Genomic DNA, 18,727 nt, shown 5'->3' on the forward strand with positions numbered 1-18,727 from the left:
TGGGCCTAGTCACCAAATGCAAGGAGATTATTTTATGATCTTTCAATCGAGTCTCTCCTACCCTCGCCCATTGAGCACTTTCCAGCAGGATTCAACAGCAGGGACCCGAGCTGCTTTTCTCCTCCTCTTCACCAGGGTGACAAGGAAGTCAATGGCAGCACTCCTGCCCAACTAGTGACCCATTGAGATTAGCTTTTTCATGTGCAGATAAAGGATCAAATCGGATTCCTCTGGATTGCATGGCTTAATATTGCACTGGATCGTCAAGGTACAGGACCCAATTTTTTAAAAACGACCAGAAGTTCAGGTCCTTCATTTGAACATGCAAATCATCAAGTCAATTAGATTAGAAAAAATAATGCGTAGCTCAAAGACTGATGTGGGAAAAGAGGTTTCCTGTTCAAGCAGCACTGGCACCAATACAGGGGAAAGCGGGGATTGTGCCGTTGGGGCAGTCTACGCCCGAATCATGCTGGGCCAGTGGCCTAGCAAGCCAAATAACTAGGGAAGCAGAGAGGGTTTTAAACTAAATAAACTAAATTAAACTAAACTAAACAAGGGATCAAATTTGGGAAGATGTGGTAAATCAAAGAGTAGAGACAAGGCAAGAGAGAAAGCTATCAATATGGGAAATGATAAACAGAATGTGACAGGAATCTAAAGGTAAATCAGCAGATAAGGCTAGAGATTACAAAAATAAGAAAAGGACAAAAGTAAAGGTTCTGTACCTGAATGCACATAGCAGTCGAAACAGAACAGATGAACTGATAGTGCAAATGGAAATAAATAAGTACGATCTGATAGCCATTACAGAGACATGACTGCAGGATGATTGAGATCTGAATATTGAAAGGTACATGACATTTAGGAAGGACAGGAAGCCAGGAAAAGGTGGAGGGGTGGCTCTATTAATTGATGATGTATTAATGCAATAGAGAGGGATGACCCAAGTTCAGGAAATCAGGATGTAGAAGCGGTTTGGGTAGAGATGCGAAATGATAAAGGCAAGAAGTCACTTGTGGGAGTGGTGTACAGGCCCCTTAACAGTAACTACATGGTAGGACAGCATATAAAGGAAGAGATAATGGAAGCTTGTCAGAAAGGTACGGCTATAATCATAGGAAATTTTAATCTACATATAGACTGGAAAAATCAGATGGGCAAAGGTAGCCTAGATGAGGAGTCCATAGAATGTTTTCAGGATAGTTTCTTAGAGCAGCACATTCTGGAGCCAACCAGAGAGCAGGCTATACTGGACCTGGTTTTGTGCAACGAGATAGGATTAATTGATGATCTCATAGTGAAGGCGCCCCTAGGTAACAGTGAACATAATATGATTGGATTTGTCATTCAGTTTGAGGGAGAGAAGAGTGGGTCCAAGACTAGTATTTTAAACTTAAATAAGGGCAATTATGAGGAGCTACCCAAAGTGAACTGGCAAATTAGGTAAAGGGATTGGTCAATAAAGATGAAGTGGCAGACATTTAAGGGGATATTTCAGGATACACAGAATAGGTACATCCCAACGAGAAAGAAAAATTCCAAGGGAGGACCCACCATCCTGGTTAACTAAAAAAGTTAAAGATAGTATAAAACTGAAAGAAAAAGCATATAGTTGTGCAAAGGTGGGTGGCAGGTCAGAAGACTGGCTAGAATATAAAAAACAGCAAAGAATGATGAAAATATTGAAGGGGTGGGGTGGGGGGGAGAATCAGAGTATGAAAGAAAGGTAGCTAGAAATATTAAAACAGAGCTGCGGGCTTGACAAGTGCCCGGGTCCTGGAGGATCTCATCCTAGGGTCTTAAAAGAAGTGGCAGGTAGTTGATGGGTTGGTTATAATTTTGCAAAATTCCCTAAATTCGGGGAAGGTTCAATTAGATTGGAAAATGGTGAATGTAATTCCTTTATTCAAAAAGGGAGAGAGACAGAAAACAGGAAACTGCAGGCCACATAGTTTAACATCTGTCTTAGAGAAAATGTTGGAAGCTATTATTAAGGATTTTATAGCAGGGCACTTGGAAAAATTCAAGGTAATCAGGCAGGGTCAACACGGTTTTGTGAAAGGGAAGTCATGTTAACCAATTTAATGGAGTTCTTTGATGAAGTAACGTGCTGTGGAGAAAGGGGAACTGGTGGATGTACTGTACTTAGATTTCCAGGGGGCATTTGATAAAGTGCCACATCAAAGGTTATTGCAGAAAACAAAAGCTCATGGTGTAGAGGATAACATATTGGCATGGATAGAAGGTTGGCTGACTAACAAAAAACAGAATAGGCATAAATGGGTCATTTTCTGGTTGGCAAGGTGTAATGAGTGGTGTGCCACAGGGATCAGTGCTGGGGCCTCAACTTTTTAAAATTTATATTCACCACTACATGAGATCCTCAGGGTAGCATCCTAGGCCCAACCATCTTCAGCTGCTTCATCGATGACCTGCCTTCCATCATAAGGTCAGAAGTGGGGGTGTTCGCTATGTTCAACACCATTCACGACTCAGATACTGAAGCAGTCCATGTCCAAATGAAGCAAGGCCTGGACAATATCCAGGCTTGGGCTGACAAGTGGCAAGTAACATTCGCGCCACACAAGTGCCAAGCAATGACCATCTCCAACAAGAGAGAATCTAACCATCACCCCTTGACATTCAATGGCATCACCATTGCTAAATCCCCCACTTTCAACATCCCGGGGGTTACCATTGACCAGAAACTGAACTGGACTAACCATGTAAATACTGTGGCTATAAGAGGAGAGCAGAGGCTAGGAATTCTGTGGTGAGTAACTCACCTCCTGACTCCTCAAAGCCTGTCAGCCATCTACAATGCACAAGTCAGGACTGTGATGGAATACTAAAACAAAAATACCTGGAAAAACTCAGCAGGTCTGGCAGCATCTGTGGAAGGGAGAACTAGTTCTGTTGAAGAGTCATGCGGACTCGAAACGTTAACTGTGCTCCCTTCCGCAGATGCTGCCAGACCTGCTGAGTTTTTCCAGGTATTTTTGTTTTTGTTTTCGATTTCCAGCATCCGCAGTTTTTTGCTTTTTTCTGTGATGGAATACTCTCTACTTGCCTGAATGAGTGCAGCTCCAACAACATTCAAGAAGCTTGACACCATCCAGGACAAAGCAGTCGCTTAATTGGCACTCCCTCCACCACCGACGCACAGTGGCAGCAGTGTGTACCATCTACAAGATGAACTTCAGGAACTCATCAAGCTTCCTTAGACAGCACCTTCCAAACCCATGACCACTACCATCTAGAAGGACAATGGCAGCAGGCACATGGGAACACCACCACCTGGAAGTTCCCCTCCAAGTCACTCACCATACTGACTTAGAAATATATCGCCGCTCCTTCACTGTTGCTGGGTCAAAATCCTGGAACCCCCTCCCTAAAAGCACAGTGGGTTTACCGACACCACATGGAATGCAGCAGTTCAAGAAGGCAGCTCACCACCACCTTCTCAATGGCAATTAGGGATGGGCAATAAATGCTGGTGCAGCCAGCGAAGCCACATCCCACGAATGTATAAAAAAATGTCTTGGATGAAGGGACCGAAGGTATGGTTGCTATATTTGCTGATGACCCAAAGATTGGTAGGAAAGTAAGTTGTGAAGATGACACAAGGTGGCTACAAATGAATATAGATAGGTTAAGTGAGTGGGTAAAGATCTGGCAAATGGAATATAACGTGGGAAAATGTGAAATTGTCCATTTTGGCAGGAAGAATAAAAAAGAAGCATATTATCTAAATGGTGAGAGATTGCAGAGCTCTGAGATGCAGAGGGATTTGGGTGTCCTAGTGCATGAATCCCAAAGGTTAGTGTGCAGGTATAGCAAGTAATTAGGAAAGCTAATAGAATATTATTGTTTATTGCGAGGGGAATTGAATACAAAAGTAGGGAGGTTATGCTTCAGTTCTACAGAGCACTAGTGAGACCACATCTGGAGCACTATGTACAGTATTGGTTTCCTTATTTAAGAAAGGATGTAAATGCGTTGGAAACAGTTCAGAGAAAGTTTACTAGGCTAATACCTGGAATGAGTGGGTTGTCTTATGAGGAAAGGCTGGACAGACTAGGCTTGTATCCACTGGAGTTTAGAAGAGTAAGAGGCAACTTGATTGAAACATAAGATCCTGAGGGGTCTTGAGGGTGATTGTGGAAAGGAGTTTCCTCTTGTGGAAGAATCTAGAACTAAGAGTCACTGTTTAAAAATAAGAGGTTGCCTATTTAAGACAGAGATGAGGAGAAAATTTCCTCTCAGAGAGTCATGAGTCTTTGGGAACTCTTTCCCTCAAAAGTTAACGGCAGCAGGGCATTTAAATATTTTTAAGGCAGAGGTAAACAGATTCTTGATAAGTGAAAGGGTGAAAGGTCATTGGGGGTAGACGGGAATGTGGAGTTGAGGTTACAATCAGATCAGTCATGTTCTTATTGAATGGCGGAGCAGGCTCTAGGGGCCAAAAGGCCTACTCCTGCTCTTAGTTCATATGTTTGTATTTGAGTACAGGAGTAAAGATGGCTTGCTTCAATTGTATAGACCCTTGGTTAGACCAAACCTGGAGTACTATGTACAGTTCTGATCCTCTTACCCAAGGAAGAATATACTTGCCATAGAGGGAGTGTAGTAAAGGTTTACCAGCCTAATTCCTGGCATGGCAGGACTACCTTATGGACAGATTGAGGAGACTGGGCCTGAATTCTCTAGAGTTTAGAAGAATGAGAGGTGATCTCATTGAAACTTACAAAATTCTTACAGGGCTCAACAAGGTAGATGCAGGAAGGATGTTTCCCCTGGCTGGGGTGGCAGGGGGATTTAGAGCCAGGGGACAATCTCAGAATAAGGTGCAAGCTATTTAGGGCTCAGATTAGGAAGAATTACTTCGCTCAGAGGGTGGTGAATCTTTGGAATTCTCTACCCCAGAGGGCTGTGGTAGCTCAATCATCGAGTGTGTTCAAGACAGAGATCAATAGATTTCTAGGTATTAATGACATCAAGGGATATGGAGATAGCGCAGGAAAATGACATGGAGGTAGATAATCAGCCATGATCTAGTTAAATGGCAGAGCAGGCTCGAGGGGCTGAATAGCCTACTCTTGCTCTTAAGTTCCGTATCAGGTCTACCGAGACGGACGTATGGCTGTCACCAGGACTGGTAGTGATGGGGACAAGATGTTGAATTTGGAGCATCACTCAAATAATATACTGGTACATCAAATGCTATTAAATTAAGTACAACTGCCCTAGAGAAAACACTAATCTGGCATAGCAACAACACAAATTGTAAAGTGAAAGTGGCATCACCTACTTGACATGCTTACCTAACATTCTTGAGCATATAAAGAACCTCAGAGGGCAAATGGGAATTTTTAACGTCAAACTCAGTCAGATCAGCCTCTAGCAGTGAGGAAGGCGGCTCCTTTGGCTGCAAGATTGGAGGCTCCTTCTTGAGGCGGAGTATCCTGCAAGAGCATGAGTAAAAAAAATTAACACTGCAACTTCTTTTTCTTTCTTTCTTTTCCTTGAATTGTTGGTGTACATTGAATTTACCAGGAGTATAACTGAAGGCTGAAGGCAGCTGAATAGTCATCTCTGCCAGCATTACACTGAAGGGCTTGTCTATTATCAAGTATTGCCATACTCAGTAAACACTCACACACCCACCCTGAACTGATGGCACCTGTGGACAACCTTATCTTGCAAACAGTACCATCTCCTCACACACTGCTTTCTTTTATTAAGGCATCCCATCTGAAGCATTGTATTTTGTAGCAACTACACAATAGGGACACTGGCTGATTCGTAGCCAACTGCCCTGGACTTCAAAAATAAAATTCATACCTCAAAAAATTAAAAATAAAGACAAAAAATACCCACCAAAGTCAGCTTTGATTGACAACAGCTGTCAATGAATAAACAGTTCTCATCAAATATTCATTTCTTTGCCAGGAACAAGTGCAGCAACACTCCAGTGCTTTCCATGAATCCAGGAAGTCTACATTCAACACCAGCAGTCAAACTTCACAACTCTAAATTCAAGCACTGTCAGCACCACCTTACACAGAGTTAACCATAAGCTGAAAACGTGCAACTTGCATCCAACATTAACTACCACCTGGAACTCTAGATCTTGCCTGCAGAGTTATCCAGACCCATGATACTTGGACATAATGTTAACCATTGCTGGAACTCTTTACTTGGACAGGGCCAACTATCACCTGTACCTTCTCTGGAAAATTAACCATCACCTGGAACTGTGTACCTTTACTTAGCTAGATCCTGTACCTGGTATGTAAACTGCACCTTGCACATAGGGTCAACTTTGTGAAAAATGTGACTTTATAACAACTTTGAGTGCACCATGAGGCTATGCCAACTGACACAACAAAACAAAATGGCAGTCAGCCTGCCCCATGTAATCCCTGATACCAGCAGAATTGAGACAGGAAGAAGTTTTCGTTTTTTAAAAAATACATACAATCTTGTAAAAATCATATGAACAGCAGAGCTATAAATAGGGACAAAAAGGTTTGTATTATCGTGCTTAATAAAAATACAAGGGATGACAGGACCCTTTTACCTCAACTATCTATAATAATTTCTGTCTGGTTTCTATCTGTCCAGACTGTTTTGATTGGTCAGTGGGTTGATTTGATGGATGGAGCCTGTCAAACACAGAAGCAATTTGGAGGCACGGAGGACTGGAGCACGTGACACACATGCGGCTGCCAACGGTTGATGGTGGCAGCAGTAATAAAAAGAGTGGAAGGTAAGGGTATGACATGAGATATTGAATAGTATTCTGTTACAGGCAGGGATATTTTTGGTATCTGGGGGTGTAACATCTCCAGACCAACTTAACATATTAGGGTCTGTTATGATCCTAGGCCAGACCCCTAAGTTTTAGGTATGGGACCAATAATGTTTTGTTTAAAGTAGACAGGAAGTTTGAAATTCATGACACTTGCTAATAGAATAAATCCACAAGATTCCAATGGTTTTGAACAAGCAAAAATAAACTTTACTGTACAAGGTCAGAAATATAAAACAATTTACAATATCTATCTTGTTCTCTAACATTCAAGGTTAAATTGAGGCACATGTGAACTAATAAGCAAACTTTGGTCAAACACACCACACTATAATAAATTGCAGATGCAACCAAGACAGAGTCCATGGATTTCTCAACAACCCACCCAGACATCAGTAAGCACTGAGTCAACTATGCTCACTAATACTCTGTCACTCTCACAAGGAATTCCAGTCTTCACAGTCGAAGATCTAACCTGGGAATTCTCGCCAAAGGTTGCTCCAACTCGGACATCAAGGACGACCCATCTGCCAAATTTCAATCTAGTCTCTCGAGACTCCGTTCCTCTGGATTCCCAAGTACTCAATCAAGCACCAACTCACAAGCACAACCTCAGCTCTCCGGTCGCACTGCTCCAAAGGGGTACCTTTGCCCCAACAGCAGGCAGTATGGAGTCACCAACCTTTGAATGCCTTCTCGGATCTTCAGTACTTCTCTAAGCACTCTTCAAATGCCAGACTCAGATAACATCAACAACTGCCCAGCTTGCAAGGTTTCAATCTCGCTTTCCAAGATTCCATTCTCCTGGATTCCAAGAATGTACCCAAGCACCAACTCACAAGCACAACACTATTGCTCCAAAAGGAGCACCTCTGCCCCAACATCCCGCAGCACAAAGCGACCAACGTTCAGCTGCTTTCTTCACTTAAAATCTGCTCCTTGCAGCCCTTTTCCTGTTTGGCACATGTTTCGCTGCTCCTCTCTTTTTAACTGAACTGGGACCTTTTCCTGTCCCTGTCTCCTCTGGGATTCTTCTTTTGGGACCGTTCCCTATCCCCTCTCCCTTTTGGGAACTCTCCTTGTCCCCTAACTGGGACTCTAGTCTTCCATGGAGCTCTGCTCCTGGTCATCTGACACGGGTTTTTGCGCCTTTTTCTCTTCATACACAGGCACACAGGGCCCCAAGAATGTAAAAATGTCGATCAACATGTGTGCAGCCTGCTCCCAGTCTGTGCATGCACAAAAGCTCTGAGGCCCGTCAGGAGTTGAAGTTCCCGACCTCCACACTCAACACCAAGTTAAATTTGGCTTACTCAACAGATCAATGCAAACTTGCCTTTAGTGCACAGAACCCAAAATGCTTCAGTACCATGCTTGAGTGTTACGTCACTTTAAATTATTCCCACTACTTATATAATCAGTGAGGGGCCTACTGCCACCCATCCTTCACCACAGTTTCTCCAGACATAACCCAAGTGTAGATAGACAACATTTATAATTGTACTACTGGCTTTCACTATTCAAGTGAATAAACCTTTACATGCTTATTGTCAGCCTGTGTTGAAATCCCAGTGACAAATCTTTCTACGAGATTTCATAGCCATCGCTTTTTTTTAATTCATTCTCAGGGTGTGGGCGTTGCTGGCTAGACCAGCATTTATTGCCCACCCTTAATTGCCCATGAGGTGGTGGTGTTGAGCTGCCTTCTTGAACCGCTGCAGTCCATGTGATGTAGGTACACCCACAGTGCTGTTAGGGAGGGAGTTCCAGGATTTTGATCCAGCGACAGTGAAGGAACTGTGATATATTTCCAAGATAGGTGGTGTGTGTGTGTGTGCTTGGAAGGGAACTTCCAGGTGGTGGTGTTCCCATGCATCTGCTGCCCTTGTCCTTCTAGATGGTAGCTGTCATGGGTTTGGAAGGTGCCTTGATAAGTTCTTGCAGTGCATCTTTGAGATGGTACACACTGTTGCCACTGTGCGTCAGTGGTGGAGGGAGCAAATGTTTGTGGATGGAGTGCCAATCAAGCGGGCTGCTTTCTCCTAGATGGTGTCGAGCTTCTCGAGTGTTGTTGGAGCTCCACTCATCCAGGCAAATGGAGAACATTCCATCACAGTCCTGACTTGTGTCTTGTAGGTGGTGAATAGGCTTTGGGGAGTCAGGAGGTGAGTTACTCTCCGCAGGACTCCAAGCTTCTGACCTGTTCTTGTAGCTGGTGTTTATATGGCTAGTCCAGTTCAGTTTCTCATCAATGGTAACTCCCCCCCCGCCAGTATGTTAATAATAGGGGATTCAGCAATGGTAATGCCATTGAATGTCATGGGGTGATGGTTAGTTTTTCTCTTGTTGAAGATGGTCATTGCCTAGCACTTGTGTGGCATGAATGTTACTTGCCACTTGTCAGCCCAAGCCTGGATATTGTCCAGGTCTTGCTGCATTTGGATGATATTTGAGGAGTCATGAGATTTGGTTTGCGGTAATCCTGGCTGGAGGGGAGATTATTTCCATGAGGGATGGGATGGAATTGATGAGATGGGTGGGGATGGCAAGAGCAGATGGACTAGCATGGGGGGATTGAAGGAATGGGATGGGGACGGCAAGAGATGCATGGGTTGGCATGGGAAGATGGAAGTAATGGGACAGGGATGACATGTGAAGGATGGAACACGCATGAAGGAGTGTTGGGACACAGAGAGGACAGGAGCAAGTGATGGGTGTTGGTGGTGGCAGGGCCAAAAACAGTGGAAGCTAAGGGTGTGACATCAGGTACTTAGTAGTGTCTATTAAAAAAGAAACTAATTTGACTGCAAAGGTTTTACGGATTTCTGCTGGTTCCATTATAACATCTGGTTGCAACCAAATGGTGCTCATCTCCGAGTCTCCTGTGATGCTTTTAGTCCATTATTTCATTGTCATGCGTACAGGTAGCAAACTAACTTACTCTCAAATTCTATACAAACAATAACCCAATATGAATTATATATATTGTTTATCATCTTAAATCTATCAATTCAGTAAGAATCAAGCCACTCCCTGACTTTCTCCCTATGGTGAGTGCCTGCATACTATTAAACCCCTCTGCTGCATCCCTGGTGAGGATTACAACAAGAATGAGAGTGAGGCAACATTTTCACATGCCACCTTCTTCCTCACAATACAGCAGGTTTTCAATCCTAGCCTTTACTGTCAGGATTGGTTCAAAAATCAGGGCACGGAGAGCAAGAACTATGTTGCTATTCATGTTGGAGTATATTCAGAGACATTCCAAACCCTAGCTCCACAGCACTTGCACATCAAGGGTAAGTCATCTTATCAGATTGAGGAATTGTGCATTGTTACCAAGTTAGAAAGGGTAAAGTGGACAAATTAAGTCATATGGTGACTCGCGCCAGCAGAACTCATAGGCATTACAATAATGGCACTTACAATCCGCCACACACATCTGGGGCCAGATGACGTAAGTCATTCAAGATTCACTCTGTCTATTAAATTAAATAAACTCCTCAGTAATAATTTTGTCAAGTACTCTTCTAAATTACTCCTTACCTCTGCCAACCATAGACAAAGAGGTACATATGGGGCATGAAAATAAAGAAATTGCAGTCATTGCTGTAACATAGGAAACACAGTAACTAATCTGCACACAGCAAGGTCCCAGTAAACATAAGTGTAATAATAACCAGATAAACTGCTTAGTGAGGGATAAACATTGACCAGGGCATCAGGGACATCCCCTACACATGTTCAAAATAGTGACATCATATCTTACACATTAAGATGAAGTCTCGGTATAATTACTTATCTGAAAGACACCACACCCTATACTGCAGCACTCCCTCAGTACTGTATGCAGTGTCAGTGTCAGCCTAGATTATGTACCAACTATGTTTGATTAGTTCCTAGCCTAGTCATTAAATAAGAGGCCTCACTAAAACAAACCCTTTGGAACCATGACTCTGGAGTCTTTTATTAGGCTCCTCTCCTTCACTTCAAAGTTGTTGCTACTGTAACTAAAGCACAGTGAAAACTACGCAGTACTTGGGAGAGAACAGTTTAAACCAAATTACAATGGTCCTTCAAATATATCCCAAAATTGAAATATACTTAATAAACAGTGACATTTCTTATTTGAGAAAAAGAGTAATATTAATTATCCTAGTTGGCGCAGAAAACCCATCCATAGCATAGCTAATAGGATACAACACATCATCTGGGCAGGTATCATGACAGAGTCTATCATTTCTCTTCTTTCCTCCCCTTCATCAAGATAACTATAATTAGACTAAAGCAATTTGCACTAGGTGTACCTTCTAGCCAGGTTTAGTACCTTCTGCCTCTTCCTCAATCTCTGACGTGGCGCATTGTTCCCAACCAGTGATGAGGTAGATAGCTTCACCTGGGATTTAAAGGAATGTAGATTATAATCAGCAGCAAAATCATCCTACACTGTTCCAGAATTTCTTGTTTTATGATTTCTTTTAAGCATGCAACTTGGTACTTAGCTTCCAATGGATTTAATTATGCAGTTTAAAACAGCTCTGTCAGGATTCTACCATCCACATAATTACATGCTTGGTGTTTTTATACAATCAGCCAAACTCACAAAACGCCAGTCAATATGGCAGAGATAGGTGTTGAAAAGCATCCAAACACCTGCCCCAACCCAAATCCATTTGTGCAATGGATAAGTGCATCAGGTGGTGGTATCTGTCCCATATAGAACAGCATTAATCCTAGGTCATGAGTGCAGTTAACCTTATTATCCATGTTTAAGGACGAAGAGGGGAATATGAAGACTGATAGAGGAGGAGGCGGTTCCTACTTCTTATTCTTATCTGAGTGGATCAAACAACAATAATGATAATCAAATATTCTACACAAAATAGTTGTAAAAAGGGAAAAAGACAGGGGAACCCAGCAAGCCAACTACCAATCCCTTTCAAAAATAAAATCTCAATCAAACTTATTTCTAAAATTCGGAAATATGCAAAACAATCAAGAGTTATTGCTGAAAACAAGCTCAGCAGGATTAGTAGAGTATTCCAACCTTAAACACTGGCCAAAGGTTCCTCCACAGACACTGTTATTTCAGATTAAATTTAAGTGTTCATTTGTGAGGATCAAGCACCACCTTCTGGTGTTTATGAGGTAGTGCCAAAATGGCCCAAACATCATCACCACGTTGAAATAACTAATCCACCTCTTTCAGGATTATACTTATCAAAATGAAGGGACATCAGCACTTTGGAGCAGAATATTTCCTACTTTTGGCACACACAGAGCTACAAGTCACTCCCAGGAGAAACAGCGTAGCTTCTAGAAAGATGTTCCCTGCTGTATCAATCTGACTCTTTTCCATTTTCTATGCTGTCACAGAGAAGCTATCAACCAGCACTGAATTTGGGCCCAGAGTTATATTCTGTGGATCCATTCCCACTAGGAACTTGGGTCAACAGTCCAAATTCATTTCACACAGGACCCCTCCAGGAGGGAGGGTCGGGGAGTGAGTGGCTTTCATCCTGTCAGTCTAAATTGGATTTAAAACCAGTTCCTTGAGGGAAAAAAAGCAAATATACTAGCAGACTGTGCCTGTCCCCTAATAGTAAAAATTATACATCATGACCATGTAAACTAGTAATTGACAACACCAAATCACCATGTCAAAACTAGCACGGCACATCAACAGCTGTGCACATATCTAGCATCCAACCTAAACCAGGTCAGCATAATGGAGGTATTTAATACAGGCTTAGCTTTCCACCAGCTTCCCCACCACATCTCACAACCCCCCCTCCTCCAGGAAATGAAGTAACTACACAGGGTACTCAGGTGAATAGAGCCCCCTTTCAAAACATTTGACAAACTCAGATCCAAGGCAAAATTACCTTTCTCATGATTTTTCTTCCATAGAACATCACCTTGTCCCTCTTTCGGAATCTGTACCTGGTTACACCCTGCTGCTGCTGTTCTGCAAGAGAAATCAAAACCACAGATGTGAGCAAGTTACCAGAAAAGCACTCCTACAGCAAGAATTGCTTAAAGCAATCATATGAAGGGCAGATGTTATTCTCAGCTGTGAAAACATGCTTAACCAAAAATGCCCCAGGGGCATTGGTACCAACAGCATCAGACCCTCCCAAGAAGGGAAAACCTCTGTTCTTGACCATATTAAGATATTTTCCACGTTAAAGGTACTAAATGCATACAAGTTGTGGTTGTATTCAATGCCCATGAACTGGAAGGACTCTTGTGGACATCATATGATGATAGTGACAAGCTCTGATGTGATGGCCCCCATGATAAAATATTCCACTCGCATGATAAATAGCGATTGTTGTTCTGTAATCCAAAGAAGAGGATTGCAGATCTCTTGGTTCCACTCAGTCGTTTATCCCCCAACTAACACCCCCAAAGACAGATTATCTGGTCTTCCACCTCATTATTGCTAGTGTGCAAACTGACTGTGTCGCCTTTCCTTACTTTACAAGAGTGTCACAGAATCTTTTATATCCATCAAAGGGGCAAGTGCAATCTCAGGTTACTGTCTCATCTGAAGTAAGGCACCTTCGTCAGTGCGACACTCCATCAGTGATGCACTGAAATGTCAGCTTAAATCATGTGTTCAGACTGAGACTTGAACAACCTAGCACAGAGACGAGACTGAGCTCTCGGAGTCACGGCTGACATACTAGATGAAGTTTTATCTGTCCTTCATCCTATCGACTCCACTTACCTCCACTATCAGTTTAAATATCTACAGGCAACAGATGGAAACCTGTGGAGGACACTACAGGTTTGTAAAGAGTCAACATAAAAGGCAATGTTATATCACACCTCATTAAGAAGTGCAAGACCACATCTCAAATTTAAATAAGAGTCCCCAATGTGCTTTGCTTACCAGCTGGCAAAAAGTGTCAAGAAGTGAATAGAGATAACAATGTCAGAATAGAGAGAGGTTTTCCACACCCAGCGAGAGTTAACATCCTCAATTAACAATCTCCAAAGTCACTGATTTAACATAAAAGCTGAACTGAAACATTAGCTGGATTTGGCTCCTCTTGCCAGCAGGTGGATGAACTAGATGATCAATTTGGGAGATTATTATTAAGCTCAAGATGAGTCCACTCTACTGGTCACTGACCTCTTAATATTTTAAGTAATGTGATAAAAAAAACAGTCTCTTACAAAGCAGTGGATATATATATATATATATATAAAACTTTAAAACCTCATACACAAGAAGTGTGAGCAGAGGAGAACTGATCCACAACTGCAGTGACTACTAAATGTTAAAAGCTTTGATTGTCACTGAATGCATAGCATACTAGCACCAGCTCATGCCAAAGTAACTGAGAATATCCAGACATAATGCAATCTTTAATGCAAAGAATGAAGGCTTTATCAAGAACGGACTATCTTCCTTCTTCATTCATCATCCTTCATGTACTACACTGCCCAAGCAATAACTCAATAAGGGCAGGGTTCTACAGATTTGCAATAGATATTATTCAATAAAAGGTCAGCATCCCCTTGGCTGTAATGTTTTTGAAACATGGGTGGATTTCTCCAAATAGTCTCTTAAATATTTAGTTGTTCTTCTAAAGTTTCACTATCCCTCAATTCAATCCCAAGGTTTCCTGGTAATGAAACAAACTTTCATATTGTTTAAAATTCCAAACAAGATTTATAAATAAAAAACAATCTCCGTTTATAATTTTTTCTACTCTTACTTACATTGATTCTTTTTCAGTCCAGGATGAAATCTGATTTTAAATCTCAAAAAGTGGAGACAAGATAAAAATGTAGCGTCTAGTGATCTTTTGCAAATGATCATTTTGTTTAAAAATGCAGAGTGGCGAAAAATGCCTTACACCAAATTCCAAGTTTTATAACTTTGGTTCATAACCAGCAGTGCACAAAGTTTACCCATTCCAACTGGGGGGGTCATTAGACTTTCAGGTATCAATGGGTCTCAAAGACTCAAAAGGTGGCTGACTTACTTCCAGCATCAATAGATTTAGACCCTGAGGGAGGATCTTTGGACCAGGTTGTAGAAGTACCATTTTAGTGAACCTTTAAACCAGTGGGTACCATTCCCATTTTATTTTCCACAGGTATACAGGCGGCACTATATTTTCTAAGAGTGTTGGGACAAAAACCCCAGTTTATCCAAGGTTGCAGATACTCTAGTCAAACTTTACAAAGCAAAGAGGCATTCACTTGGCTTTTAAAAACTTCCTTGAAGACAACTGTATGGAAGTCAGGGTTCTCAGAGCCATTTATTTTAACTAAAATACTTACGAAAAGCTGGTTGGTGGGAACAGAGCAATTAGGGATAGGCAATAAATGCCTGCCTTGCCAGCAATGCCCACTTACCATGAACAAATTTAAAAAATATAAGAATATGGCTTTTTAGTTGCTCAAGCAGGGCAAACTGGAAGGCTCAGCTCAAGTCAAAGTGATATAAAGAAGCGGATTTTTTAAGGCTAGTACGGGGGTTATTTTTATATTTTTGGATTTCTTTTTTAATACTTCACACAAACATTTCCTTCGAAGTAAAAGATAAAAATCTTAGCTCACAAAGTATTGCAACTTCTATGAAACATAGCTAGTGGATCTCTAGATAGCTCCATGTTTAAAACAGATGCCCTGTCACTCTGAATATATAGTCTGCTTCTAAGGGTACAGTGCGTCTCTGTTCAGGAATTCTAGTGCCTCACTGTCTATCCTTATGCATTCAGCTGACGATATTCATCCTGAACTGCATTCCAGAAGACAGAAATATGAAACTTAACTAGTTTGTAATTGTCATATTTAGTTCAACAGCTCACACTTAAAAACAGTAGATCATGCAGTTCAGAGTCTGCTGTTCCATTCTCTCCTTGATACCCTCACTTTGTAAGTATCTACCTCCACTTTAAACACCTCCATTGGGATTGTACCTATAGCCTACCAAGGCACTGTGTTCCACATTATTATAATTCTGCAGCAGTTCATAAAGGGTTTACTTTTAACTAGCTTAGCTCAAACTCTAAGATTTTGTACCTTTTCTGGATTCTGTTACTAGAATCTATCCTTATCAATTTATTATGTTAAATACCTCAGTTAGATCAATCCTTCAAGCAATACAACCCAAATTTACCCAGTCTTTCATCAATGCTCACTCCCTTATCCCAGGACTTGTCATCATTGCTGGCTAGTGTATCATTTCCAAAGTAGACTGTCCTAAAGTGAACTCAATGGGAGTCATTTTGCAAATCTGTGCATACTGCAAATTCTATCACTACCAGAAAGTCATATAATTAATCCAACATTGCAAATGGGACTGACCAGTGCGCTATACAACTGCAGCAGCATTACTTGTGTCACAACAGTGGATTACAGCCTCAAATTATTTATGGGCATATTGAACTTTTTAAGGAAGACAAGCTTTTTTAAAAAGTTGTACAAGCAAAGACACTGAATAAAAAATAGCTGAGAATGTAAAGTAACCATTTTCTGGAAAATTCCTATGTGGATTATATTGACCAACTAATTTTAGAGAGAATATGGAATGTCACACCTAAAAAGGTGTCAAGGCCTACTTCAGACAGAGACACTTGAAAGGAAGAGATGAAATGCAAAAGACTGAACTTTAATCTCTTGCGGTTGCAGAGACAATGGAGACTGATTGCCACATCTCAGCAAAACATCCAAACCCATCTCCTGCTGAGTTATATCTCAGAATGTGGAAATGATCAAAGTTAAAAGAAAACGGGCTCTGGGCAAAAGGCATGTTTGGTTTTTTTCCCTTCCAGGAATACACAAGGAAAGGAGTTAAAAAGCTAGCTGCAGACCTGATCTGTGTATTCTAGTTCTGGTGTGCTAGTGACAGTCACAGCAGATGATGATTGATTAGGCACAGCTTTGCAGTTTGCAGGCAAAGGCTCTCTCTCTCTCTCTGTTGCTGGGGGCAAGTCAGCAAAGCCACAATCAAAAAAATTGGACAGCTTCTTCAACAACCTGCAGAACAAAGTGTCTCCAAACTAACTGCTAAACTGCCAGTCAGCTCTACCAGAATCACCCAACTTAATGGCCATCTTTCACCATCTATGCCTCACAGACAAGCCAAAGACAGATTCGATTATCTTTTTTAACTTTTATTTTTAGACTCAACTTCTCATTTCTGATCTGTGTGTGTGTTGCGTTTTTATTATTTTTTCTCGGGTTTTTAGTAACTAATAAACCTACTCTTTCTTTGACTCATGAAAGTCTGGTTAAATTGGGTCCTTCTAAAACATATATACATTTGGATTGGGAAAAGGTATCCCGAGGGAAGGGATCACTTTTAAATTAACCTTGTTGCAACCAACCGAGGGGTTGAAGAAGTAAAGAGAGCCAGCTCATTCCTCCTCACCCGGGAGCATAACAAAATTGGGCTTTCCGTTCGGGAAGTTAACAATTTGGGGTATCTCATCTGGGATCATAACAAATTGGGGGACCTCACCCAGGGACTGGTCGTAACATTTAGTTTTATATTTAAAACTCTTATAATGAAGCTCTAAATCCCTTTCAATTTTTCACCACTTTTTGCACCTGTGAGCTAGCTTTTAAAGGCTTAAGTAACTGAACCCTTGAATCTGCTGTGTTCATTTCCCCACCTCCTCCACTTACATTGCACTGAAGATCGCCACTCGTTAGCACCTACTAGTCCAAGGATGTCCCTCTTACCCCAACTCTGTACTTCGTAACTAGTTTTCTCTCCTTGTCACAAGATTTTCCCCAATTCTAGGTGCCTTAATTTTAATTAATAATCGCTTGCATGGAATGCGAACAAACATCTTCTCAAAACCCACACATATGGCTTCTCTATCCACCTAAATGTGTCAAAAAATTCTTAAGCCAGTCAGGCGTGATGAAACTACGATGGCTCATCCTAATCAACTTCACTCATTCACTGTCCTTGATTATGCCCCTATGGCCTTTACCCTCCCTATCGCTATAACATCCTTCAGCTCTACAGCCTTCCAAGCGCTCTGCATTTCTCTAGCCCTTGCTTCTTACGCATCTCCCACTTTCTTCACCCCAACAGTGGCGGCCATGCTTTCAGCTGCCTAGGCACTAAGCTCTCGAGTTCCCTGGTAAATCATCTCCTCCTCTCCCTTCTCCTTTAAGATGCTCCTTAAAGCTTACCTCTTTAACCAAGGTCACTTGTCCTAATATCTCTACATATGGCTTGGTGTCTAATTTTGCCTGGCAACACTCCTGTGAAGTGACTTGAGATATTTTACTATTTTAGAAGCAATATAAAAATGCAAGTTATTGGTATTGATTAGTAAATTCTAACAATTTCTCTACTGTTAAACTCACTAGACTACAGTGACTTGGTTTGTCTCTTCTTCCTTTTTTTGAATTACATTTTAATGTTTGCTCCCTTCCTATAATCCCATCGCCAAACCCAACGAGCTTTGAGCGATATAAATCCCCAACGCACTTACTCATTTCTTTTAATACTCTTGAGTGGGAACTGACTAAGATCAGGAAACCTGACTCAATCCCAATCAGTTTATTCATTTCACTTTTTCTCTTTGCACTAATACTTGCAAGCTCCTCAGCCTCACTAATCTCTGGTACTTATCCTCCTCCTCCAATGGTGTAAGCCAGAGCAAAGTATTCATCAACAATCCCACCATATCCATATTTTTTGTTTCTAATGTTCCACCTCCTCCTTTCCCACTCTTTTGAGCTGCAGTCTCCATCACTTAAAATACCCACATTCAAAACAAGCTTATATTGGCCAAAATGAAATAATCATTTGCATTAATTCAATTTCAAAGCTGCCAGTTATAACTTCTTAACTGTTCTGTTTATTCCAGTCAGGAGTAGCTGCACTCACTTACTAGTATACACTTTGTTAAGGTGCGCTGAACG

At 41.5% G+C, this 18,727-nt stretch overlaps 1 protein-coding gene across 4 annotated transcripts in view; it reads right to left on the minus strand.

Annotated features, from left to right (window-relative positions):
- pnpla7b (patatin-like phospholipase domain containing 7b) overlaps positions 1–18,727 on the minus strand; it is a 317,033-nt gene that overhangs the window by 266,337 nt on the left and 31,969 nt on the right. For all 4 annotated transcript variants that reach the window (XM_078550357.1, XM_078550360.1, XM_078550356.1 and 1 more), the window contains 3 exons: positions 12,703–12,785; positions 11,125–11,213; positions 5,328–5,468 (listed from right to left, as the gene is read on the minus strand). In XM_078550357.1, coding sequence (XP_078406483.1) covers positions 5,328–5,468; positions 11,125–11,213; positions 12,703–12,785 — 313 coding nt within the window. The remainder of the gene's footprint in view (positions 1–5,327; positions 5,469–11,124; positions 11,214–12,702; positions 12,786–18,727) is intronic.

The sequence above is a fragment of the Cetorhinus maximus genome, chromosome 10, assembly GCF_964194155.1.
Source record: "Cetorhinus maximus chromosome 10, sCetMax3.hap1.1, whole genome shotgun sequence".
Lineage (NCBI taxonomy): Eukaryota > Metazoa > Chordata > Chondrichthyes > Lamniformes > Cetorhinidae > Cetorhinus > Cetorhinus maximus.